Here is an 11,729-nt window from a genome sequence, read left to right as displayed (position 1 = left end):
ACACGGTCTCACAATGAGCCTTGGCTGGACTGGAGCTCACTAGATAAACCAAGCTGGCCTCAGACTCATAAAGATCAGCCTGTCTCTGCCTCCTAAGTCCTGGAATTAAAGGTGTGCGCCACCACTCCCGGCTGGCACTTTTCTTATACAGCCCAGGCCTACCTACCCAGGTGTGGCACCACCTGCAGTGGGCCAGGATAGCTGTACTCACAACCTGTCTAGAAAATGCCCCACAGATCAGTCTGATGGAGGCAGTTCCTCAATTGAAATCCCCTCTTCTAGATTTGCATCAAATTGATGAAAACTCATCAGCACGATGCATTATATAATAGCAAGTTCAAGGCCAGCTTCAGCTATATGGTGAGACTTTGTCTCAAAAGCACTAAGAAAAAAAAAATGATACCAAATGTTGGAGGAGACTGCTCCATTTGTCCCCAGCCGCCCAGGCCCAAAATGACCACACAGAAATTATATTAATTACCTCATTGCTTGGCCTAATTAGCTCAGGTTTCTTAATGGCTAGCTCATATCTTGAATTAACCCATTTCTATTAATCTGTGCATAACCATGAGGTTGTGGCCTACTGACAAGGTTCCAGTGGGCTTTAGCAGGCATCTTTCTCCTCTGGCTGCAATATGGCTTCTCCCTGACTCCTCCTACTTTCTCCTCTATCTTTGCTTGGAATTCCTGCCTTGCTCTATTCTGCCCTGTGATAGGTCCAAAGTAGCTTCATAATTAACCAGTGGTATACAGCGGGGAATCCCACATCAACCAGATATACCATTGGTTTTATTAAATCGCAGATACTCTCTTTTTGCAACTTCTTAGGAGGCTGGTTTGTTTATCAGCAGAGGAATGAAGTTCACAATAACTGTGGCATCGAGATCTACTACCAGACAGACATGCAGAGCACCTCGGAGAACATGTTCCTGGAGCTTTTCTGTCAGATTATCTCTGAACCTTGCTTCAACACCCTGCGCACCAAGGAGCAGCTGGGTAAGAAGACGGTGGGGATTGAGGATCCTGGAGACCGTAATGAACAGCTTTTGTGCTCAGCAAAAACTCCCCGCCCGGAGAGTCACATGGCATTGTGTGTGGAGCCTGCTATATTTAGGGGGACTTGTGAAAGCCTTGTTTCTGGGAACTGCTTCTGAAAGACGAGCAGTTAACACCGTGCAGACACAGGGGCTGTCGTCGTTCTTTCTTTTCCTCGTCCTCCTCTCTGTTCTCCTTTAGATCCTCCTCCTCCTCTTCCTCTCTTTTTTGTGAGGAGGATTGAACCCAGTCTCCTCCGAAGGTGCTCGGCAAGTCCTCAGCGCTAGTGTTAGAGCGATTCTTTTTTTTTTTTAAATAATTTATTTATTTATTATGTATACAATATTCTGCCTGCATGTATGCCTGCAGGCCAGAAGAGGGCACCAGACCCCATCACAGATGGTTGTGAGCCACCATGTGGTTGCTGGGAATTAAACTCAGGACCTTTGGAAGAGCAGGCAATGCTCTTAACCCCTGAGTCATCTCTCCAGCCCCTAAAGCGATTCTTAATGAGATGATGTAGGGTTTCCAGATGCTGAGAGTAGGCTTGTAGGTAGGGAGGTGGGAAGCAAGTCCTACAGAGAAACTTAGCTTTGCCAAACTTTTGAGTTACTCGAGGGCAGGTGTTATCTCTTCCTTATTCTGTATCCCAGGCACAGGGGAAGTAAGCGCTTGCAGTTTTAGACTTGGAGTTTCTGGCAGGTTTGATGGATGAGGCAAGAAGTTCACCTTGGCAGATGAAGGCATCACCCTCTGCTACTTAGACAGTTCTAGGCCATTCTGGGCAACATGAAAGCCATCTCTAAAAACAAGAACAAAGAGAAGCTCAAAGAAACGCCCCTAATGACTTGGAAGAAACATTTTGAAAGGATGTGGGCATGCCTCTTAATGCCCTGTCACTTTAGAGTCACCCCCATGCTAAGTGCTGAGCATGGAAAATGGACATGTCGTGGATAGTCCTTCTTTTAAGGAGCTCAAAATGGCTGACCTATAAAGGAGCAATTATGTTTCAGTGTGGTGTTCCTGTAAGAGCATTCAAACAGCAAAGCCCCTAAAGATAGCAAGTTCCCCAGAATCCAGGGTCCCAGACTGTCTTTAGTGGTAGATCTGTGCAGAGCTGCGGAAGGAAAAAGCCAAGAGCTAAATGGAGAAAGAGTTGGGGACATTAACTGTGAGGGAAGGTGCCTGGCAGCCTGTGAGGACTGTGGTTGCTCAGGGTGGGGCATGATGACACTACACCCTGGTTGCTGCAGTCTGACGAGCACAGGGGCTGCTCACTGTCTGTGGCTGCCTGTCGTGCCTCACACATTGTTGGCAGCTGAGGAGCGGAGCCTCCACATCGCTAGGCACTCTCCAGCTAGTGTCTACAGCCTGACCTCCCGAGCGCTGTGCCCACTGATTGACAGATGAGAATGCCCGAGACCTGTACATGCTCTGAAGCACTGACTCACTTAGCACGTTCTCCAGGTCTGGTGTTATAGCCGCAGACTGTGATTGGTGCTCCTGGGCCACAATGGTGCCTATTGGCACCTAAATGAGCCCACCACCAGTTATACACTGGTATTCCATTCTGGCAGGGCAAGGTGGCCTTCTATGACTGCAAAGGCTGCTACCTGGCAGCATCTAGGCCCAGTGGTATACATGAGACATTTAAGACCACCAAAGTGGGTGAGGACAAGATCTTTGCCCTGTAACAGCTGGACCCGGGTTTGCTGCAGGTACCCAACTAGAGGAGCATGTCCATGTTCCAGAACATGGAACTCTTGACTACTCATAAAGAAGAGACTGAGAATGACCAAGATGCTTTGAGCGCACCTTCTGCATGTACAGTGGCAGGCGTTGGGTGCTAAAAGCCACCAGGGGTATGCGTAGCAGTTTGCTGTGCACCAGGAGGCCTGGTGCTACTTTGACATCACGTGGTGATGGCTGGTGCATCACACCGCGGCATCCATGGGAAGTCTGTGACTGCCGAGAAGAATGGGCAGCTGACTGTCCCAGTCAGAGATGTAGGCCTCTTCCCCACAAACCTGGCCAGTAGTCCTGTCTCTGTGTTCCATAGGAAATGTGTTCTTGACTGCCACAAAGTCACAGGAACCTTAGACACCAGCCACTGAGAGTGGGTGCTAGCACTGTTTGCTTTATTTGGGCAGCTCCTCCAGACAGTGTCATATATAGGCATCCAGGACCCCACTGTGGTTCTCTTAAGGTAGCACCTATCCACCCACCTGTAATAGTTCCGGAGGAAAAAAATTCAAATGAATTTTTCTTCTTCTGCCTACTAGAGCCTTGTCTACAACTAAAACTTTGTTTAGGTTTCACTGTTGAACTTGAGCAGGAAGATGTAGTTAGAATGGCTTCAACTAGACAACAGAATAAAATAAAACAATGTCTGCAAAAGATGGGAGCTGGGAGGTAGAAAGTGTGTTGTTGGAGGGGTGTATATAAACACACAGGATATCGATAGAACTGTGTCCTCCCATTGACCCTGTCCTAGAGAGTTGGCTTTCCTAAGCTGCTCCAGGAATAGATTATCAAGGAAATGCATTGTAGAGCCAGGGTCGTGTGCGGAACTTAGATGGTAAAGCAAAGAAGGAGTTGGGACTTGGCTGAAGCATGAAAATAAGCAGTTTGTAGGAATGGATACCTTGAGCTTAGACAGGAGCTGCTGAGAAAGTCACAGAGTGTGAATTTGAAGGATAAACACGGTCAGCCTCCAGTTTCTGTTCTTCAGTGAGCCGAATGAGCTGAAGGAGATTTTATTTGCTCTGATCCTGACTGGCCGTGTGTGCACTTCAGGCTACATCGTCTTCAGTGGACCTCGCCGAGCCAATGGCATCCAGGGCTTACGCTTCATCATCCAGTCCGAAAAGCCCCCGCACTACCTGGAAAGCAGAGTCGAAGCCTTCTTACTCACCATGGAGAAGGTCATAGAGGACATGACGGAGGAGGCCTTCCAGAAACACATTCAAGCACTGGCCATCCGTCGACTCGACAAGCCAAAGAAACTCTCTGCCGAGTGTGCTAAATACTGGGGGGAGATCATCTCGCAGCAGTACAATTACGACAGAGGTAATGTACAAAGAGCTGCACTGTGGCCCGTGAGTGTGAGATCTGAGAGCATCAAAACCATTCTATGTGGTATTCGTCTCGTGGGTCTTTGTTTCAGCATTGATTTGGCAGCGTGGTGGGATGGCAAGTCTTTAAAAAAAACGGTTTTTTAAAAATTATTACTTAGTTAATGTGACAACCATTTCCTGCTAGAAACTGTCTTCCCCAGAAGTAAAGCTGTCTCTGTCATATTAGCCCCCCTTTCTGTCCTGTCATTGTAGCCTGAGACTCTAGCACTGGCCCATGAGCATCCGTCTCCTTGATATGACTGGGGGAAGCATGCAGAGTAAACATCCAGACAGCAAGGGCCTCCCCTGCACAGTTTAGGAATCTCCAAAGATCCCCACTGCTTTCAGATGTGAAAGAGCTATGCATTGGAGCGTCCTGTGTGTCTGATTCCGTTCCCGTTTCAGTACAGAAGGTTAAGCCAGGAAGCTGAAGCACACTAGATGTCAGGAGACGGTTTTATTCCTGGCACCACCAAGCTGACAGTCTTGACCAATCACCTTTGTTCCTCACTTTCCTTACCTGTGGTTTTTGTTGTTGTTTGTTTTTGTTTTGTCTTACTATTGAGACCACGTCTTACTACACAGCCTTGGCTGATCTGGAGCTTGCTCTGTAGACTGGACTAGCCTCAAACTCATAGAGATCTGAATTCTGCCTGCCTTGGCGTTTCTTTTTTTTTTCTTTTGTTTTGTTTTTCAAGACAGGGTTTCTCTGTAACAGCCCTAGCTGTCCTGGAACTAGTTCTTGAAGACCAGGCTGGCCTTGAACTCACAGAGATCTGCCTGCCTTGACATTTCAAGTGCTAGAATTAAAGGCTTGCATTACCTTGCCTGACCTTCACCTGTGGTTTTTCTAGCAGTTGGATCTGCTCATGATATTGATGGCTACTGTGTTTGACCATTTACCACGTGCCTGACATCATTTGTCATATGTCACCTTCTTGGTTGTCATTATAACCATACTAAGTGGCCGATCCCTTTGGTCTCCAGATAAGGAAATTGAGGGTTAGAAACTCAAAGTGACTGGTTCCCGAACCAGGTCTTAACTACTGTAGCATAGGCAATTATTTTACTTGGCATCTATCCCCTGCCTACTTAGCAGATGGTGGCTTTAAAATGTGGATACCTGGGCTGGAGAGAAGAGCAGCAGGTGTCTTAGTCTGAACTGGATCCCGAAAACCCACAGGTGGAAGGAGAGACCCAGTCAAAAGCTGTGCTGTGACCTTTACAGACACCCAAATGAAAGTAAAAGGTTTTTTTTTTTTTTTTTTTTTTCCTTCGAGACAGGGTTTCTCTGTGGCTTTGGAGCCTGTCCTGGAACTAGCTCTGTAGACCAGGCTGGTCTCGAACTCACAGAGATCCGCCTGCCTCTGCCTCCCAAGTGCTGGGATTAAAGGCGTGTGCCACCATCGCCCGGCTGAAAGTAAAAGTTTTTAAAATCATGGCTGCCCAATAGGCTTAGAGTGAAATGTATTGCTGTTCAGTGCAGTATTTTAGACTGTTTGATGTAAAAATATTAATAAATTTTAAATTAATAATAAATTAATAAACTTTTCCTGGTTACCTTTTCAGATAACATAGAAGTTGCTTATTTAAAGACGCTTACCAAGGATGATATCATCAAGTTCTACAAGGTCAGTGCATTTGTTGTCTAGATTTTATTTTATTTGCTAATTAGTTTTTGTGTGTTCGCTGTGTACTGTGCAGGTGCATGCATGCCGAGGGCAGGGCAGCTTGCAGAAGTGGCTTCTCTTCTACCATCGGGTCCCTGGTTGTCAGGCTTGGCAGCAGGCGCCTTTTCCCAGCTGAGCCATCTCATTGGCTCCTGAGTTTGGGTTCATATGAACTACTTGCTGTGCTGTGTATTGAACTCGCTCACCCTGGAGGCGTGTTTGTAGAATTAAGGATTTGACACTTTGACCTATTACCGTTAGATATAGTCCTCTCTACGCTTCAAAGGCCGTAATGGCTCTTCTGGCTTCCAAGCCCCCATTTCCAGGCTCTTTTTCTGTCTTCAGCTTCTACCCTGCTGTTGAAACAGCATTGCCGAGCTTTTCAGTGGGCAGGGAGAGTCCTTAGTTCATTGTCTACGGGGCAGCAGCAGGAGCGGGTACGGTCTCTGGCTACACTAGGACTCAGGTGTCCCGCCCCCACCTGTAGCACGATGAATAAAAACCCAGAGACAGATAGATATTAGGGTTCAACCTGAAGTTCAGAAAAGCAAAACAGCCAGCCACTGGCTCTTACCTCTGCCTCAGTCTGAAATAGCGATCCTGTCTCCTCCCATTTTATAATCTCTCTAGGGTTGGGATTAAAGGTGTGCACCGTTGCCACCTGGTTTCTATGGCAAACTAACGTATGCCATAGAGTTCAATTCTCAGCAACCACATGGTGGCTCACAGCCATCTGTAATGAGACCTGGCACCCCCTTCTGGCATGCGGGCGCACATGGAAGGAATGCTGTATATATAATAAATAAATAAATCTTTAAAAAAAGAAGAGAAAAGAAAGGCTTGGTAAGGAAATGGCAGCCAGTGTGAAACTGTGTCAGGTTGACAGTACACAGTGAAGAGGGATCACGAATAGAGCTTTGATGTCAGGTGCGGCCGCACACCTTCAGTAAAAGGGGCATGTGGATGTAGCTCTAGCTGCTCTAGAACTACTCTGTAGACCAGGCTGGCCTCAAACTCACAGAGATCCTCCTGCCTGCCTCCCGAGCACTAGGATTAAAGGTTTGTGCCAGCATCACTGAGCTGAGACCCTGTGGTGGTTGTTGTTGTTGTTTGTTTTTAAAAAGACTCTTTGGAAGCAAACTTTTTACTAGAATAAGAAGTTCTTAGGCAAGGCATTCCATGGTACTGGAAGCTTCTAAAAGGAGAAGTCAGAGCAGCCTTGGGAGGCTAGTCCAGGCTCTGTCAGGGCTGGCGGTGCAGGCAGGGTAGGACTTGCTACACCACAGCAAGGTTTTATGATAATTGTCCTCATAGCTGTGGAGTGGTTTGGTTTGTCTTGTGTCCTTTCCCCTCTGAGAAACAGACACGTGCCATCGGCTAAGGCACCAGGGGAAGCTTCATCCCAGTGATTATTCCTTTGGTAGTAGCAATAAAGGTCCAGCGTTTGGGAAAGGTCAGGAGCTAGGAGAAAGATTTGCTGTAAGCAAAGGGAATCCCTGCGTTTCTGTTGCTGAGTCCACATCATTACAATGAGCTGCATCATGACCCTCGCTAAGAATAATGTGAGTGCATGCGGGAGACTGCCACATACAAGGCAGGACTCAGCAAGTGTTCGTTTCTTATCCCTGTGATAGATGAGAGGCCACGGCTTTACCAGCAGACCCCTGGTACAGAATTTGAAAGTTCTTAGAGATCTAACAAGGGTTGTGATTGTCCTGAGTGAAGATCACTAGAGGGGTCAGCATAGTGGTGCAGGCCGATGGCCTTAGCACTGGGTAGGCTGAGGCAGGAGAATTGTAAGCTCAAGGCCTGCCTGGGCAGCATAGCAAATCACTCAATTCCCTTGGGCTTGGCCTCCTCATCTATAAAATGGGAATAACTCTTGGCCGTGCTAGGGGTGGGTATAGCCCCATGGTAGAACATCTGCATGGCATGTATGAGGTTCTAGGTTAAATTCCAAGCATCACAAAAAGAGAATTAAGTCTTGCCTGCCTCCTGGAATCTTATAGAGTAAAATCATGTGAGGGTAAAGGAAAGAAAGCTTCCTTTTGTACCTAACGTGGTGACTGACTCTTCAGATCCTCAGAGAGAACTTCACTCTTAACAGCCTAACAGGGTGACCTTGGTTTTCTTTGTGTACAGGAAATGTTGGCCGTGGATGCACCAAGGAGACATAAAGTATCCGTCCACGTTCTTGCGAGGGAAATGGATTCTTGTAAGTATTGGATGCAGACCTTCTAAAATTTCCATTTCTAATCCAATATTGAGCCATATGATGGCTGTCCCTTACCATAGTCACTCACCTTAAAGAGCAGCAGAAAGTGAAGGTATAAACAGAATGTCCTAGGGCAAGGTCTGCTCTATTGAAGCAGAAGTTCAGGCAGAAGGGAATGGAATGGTGGAGAAAGCCAGCACCGGTTGACAGTACCAGTCTGGGCACCATCTCCAAAAGTGGCTGTAGGGAAGGTATGCAGGTGGGCTCACCTGCATAGTCCTCCTCTCTGGCTTTCCCAGGAAGTCAGAGCCTCAGAGTCTAATCAAGTCAGACCTGAGCACTGGAGCTGCAGAGGCCCAGGCTGTATGGCTTCGGTGATGTCAACATTGAGCGGGTGCTGGGACAAGCACACAGACACAGGCTGTATGGCCTTGGTGACGTCAACATTGAGCGGGTGCTGGGACAAGCACTCAGGCTTGCAGCAAGCAGCTTGGGAGGACCTGAAAAGTGTGCTGAGGGCTTGGTGTGGTTTATTTTTCAATGAACTAAGTCTAGCTTAGATTTCTTGAAAATAGCTCTTGTTGCAAGTGTGAATAAGGCATGAAGCTTTGGTTTCCTTACAGGTCCTGTCGTTGGAGAGTTCCCCTCTCAGAATGATGTAAACTTGTCAGAAGCACCAGCCTTGCCACAAGTAAGAAACATTAGACAGGGTCTGAGGACTTCTAAAGCAGCTCATTCATCAGAAACCTTGGAAACCTAGAGGTTCAGGTCTTCTCGAACGCCCCATCACTCAGCCTCTGCCTTTGTCTGCCTTTGCCTCTGTTTTCTTTTGTTTTGGGGTCATGTAGCTCAGGCTGACCTGAAATTCACTATGTAGCTGAAGCTGGCTTGAACTCCTAATCCTCCTGCCTCTACCTCATAATAGGTATGCAGGTACCTCTCCTCCTGTGTTTGCCTCTGGTCTGGACTGTCTCACTCTGTACCAAGTCACCTCCAGCCATGTCTTTCCAGATTTGAGTTACGGGAGTGAGAATGTCTGGCCCTTTCTATAGGGCCTCTTTATTTACTTACAGGGTGAGAAAGTGGGCAATGTCATTAGGCTTTTGCTGGGTGTTCAAGTCAGCCCGTGCATGTCCAGGTGAAAGCCAAGAGTTCCATCTACCATGGGTCTCTACAGACTCATTTGTGACCCTCTGACCCAATTTGAGTCTATGGGTATCTCCTTATTGTAAACACCACCACCTCCCCGCCACCTCAGAATACCCCCAAAAGCTGATATATTGTTTAGTCTAACTTTTAAATGTAACACACTAAAGAAAACTTTTTTTTCTTCCTTTTCAGCCTGAAGTGGTTCATAACATGACAGAGTTCAAGCGTGGCCTGCCACTGTTTCCCCTTGTGAAACCACATATTAACTTCATGGCTGCCAAACTCTGAAGAGAGTGGATATGTTCCTGTGTCTTCTGAGGCCTGGGAAAGCAATCTTAACCACTTGAGTAGTTTCTGGCTTGCTATTAGAGAGACAAACAGAAAAGAGTTATCAGACATTATTATATAGAAATGTTAAAAACCCAAAGTAATAAAATTATAAAATCTTATAGATGTAGAATATTTTTAAAAATACATGCCTCTTAAATATCCTAATTTTATTTCCTTTTTAGTCCTAAGAGAAATTCCCCTACATTAACTGTTTAATATGAAGAAGGATATCCCAACAGAATCTTTCTTCCTTATTCTGTAAAATAGTCACTTGTCTCAAGAAAACAATTTTTTTTCTAAAAGGCTTCAAACCATTTAGAAATGATTACCTTTTAAATAACCGACCCTCAAGTCGGCTTCCTATTTGATAGTTTCCTAAATCAACAGAAAACATTACATCTGGCAGATGATGCACAAAGCAATGTCCTGTTCTTTTATTAGTGAATTACTGATTAAGGCATGGTTTTAAAGTTTTTATAAAATTTGGGTATGTTTTTTAATCTTCTTAGTCAAATGCTGGAAAGCCCTAGAACACCTGATTTACAGTGCTAGAAACACAGATTAACCTTACATCACAATTAGAATTTCTCAGGATTCCTGTGGGTTTTCTCATTGAATTCTGTTGGCGTTTCTGGTTTTCGTAGTTGGTTTGCAGTGTTCCATCAGCAGACAGATGCGTGCTTCTGTGTAGAGGATGTGAGACGTGTCGTGCTCACGTCAGCTGTTGTCACCCCCCCCTGACTCCTGGGGGCATTGCCGTCGGTGTGTGAACTAAATCACTGGGAGCAGATGCAAAACCACAACTGCACTCCTAGGCAGCCAGTCTCCGAGAGACTCTAAACAACCTGCTGCTTCCAGTCTCATCTTGCCTTAAGTGATATTTTTTTGAATATATGAATATAGACATACAGATGATGACTGGAGTGGGCTTTTAAAAACTATTTTTTTCACAGGATACTATTTTAGGTGAAGATGTTACTGTAGATTCAACAGCTGTTTTAAAATATTTGCTATTATTAAACCTTGCTTCAAGAACAAGCGTGGCTGTTTCCACACACAGGCAATAGTAGTGGGAAGGGCTCCTGTTTGCCCACCGACTCAGGCAAAGTACAGAGTGGCGTTTCCAAGAAACATTTGACTGCCCCACATGACTTGGTTTGCCAGGATTCTCCGCTCTAGAGTCTTGGCTTTTCACAGCTTACGTTTTCATATTTGCCACTTTCCAAATAACATGAACTTGGGCGGCTGTCGAGGCCGCTCTCCCCTTGGTGCTGCGACTGACTTTTATCCACACGTTTTAAGAGTCTCCCGGTGAGAAACCTGTCCTTGTCTGTCCCATCAGAAGGTGTGAGTCATTCTTTCCTTCTCGTCTGAGCAATTGGCCAAGCAGCCGAGGCTGACTTTGAACTCCTGATCCTCCTGCCTCCACCTCTCAAGTGCCGGGATTTGGCGTCCGCCACCCTGCCCAACGAGACTATGCAGCTTTTCATCAGACTGCAAAGTATATATGAGACAAATCTAAAACTAGTCCTGAGTGTTTGACTCCATCACTGTAAAAGCAAGTAACAGTCTGCTGCCTTTTCTGTAAGCGATCATGTGCCATTGAGTAACTTGGCTCCTTTCTAGGAGATGGGTACAGTTATAAGCATGTCTTTTGTGTGAGAAAAGGCACTTGAAGAGACCGGAAAACAGTCCCATGTCGTCTTCATGAACCTGCACGTGTTGTTCAGTGTGCTCCCGAGCTCCTGTGTGTCACTTGGCATCCTGACGGGTTCATCTCTGTGGGTCCAGGTCACGGTCCATGAACAAGAGCAGACTACCCAGACAGAGACTGCCATGTTCTCAAGCTTCGCAAGTGAGATTTATGAAAAAGTTACAAGTTCCCAGAGACTTTAAGAAGTTGATGTGTAAAAGCATGTGGCACTGCCAGTGTGGCGGGTCCTAGGGTTACCCTGTTTACAATAAATCTCCTGAACCGAAACTGTGTGCTGGATCATTTATTTCATAGCTGGTGTGAAACAGTGCCCACCCTCAGCCTCCCTCATCGTTCAGCTCTCGCAGGATTTTTTGCTTCTGCTGTTCTGTTGCAGAGAGCAGTGAATTTGTGCATGTTTGTGTCCACACACATGTGCATGTGTTGGTATTGTGTTTGCTAAAGTAGCTTTTGTAAGCCAGGAGCCTCGGTGTGGGCGACCAGAGTCCTGTTGAGCAGTG

At 46.3% G+C, this 11,729-nt stretch overlaps 1 protein-coding gene across 2 annotated transcripts in view; it reads left to right on the top strand.

Moving 5' to 3' along the window:
* Positions 1-11,496, top strand: part of Ide (insulin degrading enzyme) — a 90,229-nt gene extending 78,733 nt beyond the window's left edge. For both annotated transcript variants that reach the window (XM_013348066.2, XM_005352190.3), the window contains exons 20-25: positions 829-996; positions 3,832-4,104; positions 5,721-5,782; positions 7,964-8,036; positions 8,660-8,727; positions 9,378-11,496. In XM_013348066.2, coding sequence (XP_013203520.1) covers positions 829-996; positions 3,832-4,104; positions 5,721-5,782; positions 7,964-8,036; positions 8,660-8,727; positions 9,378-9,473 — 740 coding nt within the window. In that variant the 3' untranslated portion in view covers positions 9,474-11,496. The remainder of the gene's footprint in view (positions 1-828; positions 997-3,831; positions 4,105-5,720; positions 5,783-7,963; positions 8,037-8,659; positions 8,728-9,377) is intronic.
* The last annotated feature ends 233 nt before the right edge of the window (positions 11,497-11,729 follow it).

Source organism: Microtus ochrogaster, chromosome 8 (assembly GCF_000317375.1).
Source record: "Microtus ochrogaster isolate Prairie Vole_2 chromosome 8, MicOch1.0, whole genome shotgun sequence".
Classification (NCBI taxonomy): Eukaryota; Metazoa; Chordata; class Mammalia; order Rodentia; family Cricetidae; genus Microtus; species Microtus ochrogaster.
The sequence above is the reverse complement of the archived record's forward strand: the minus strand, read 5'-3'. Positions and strand labels throughout refer to the sequence as shown.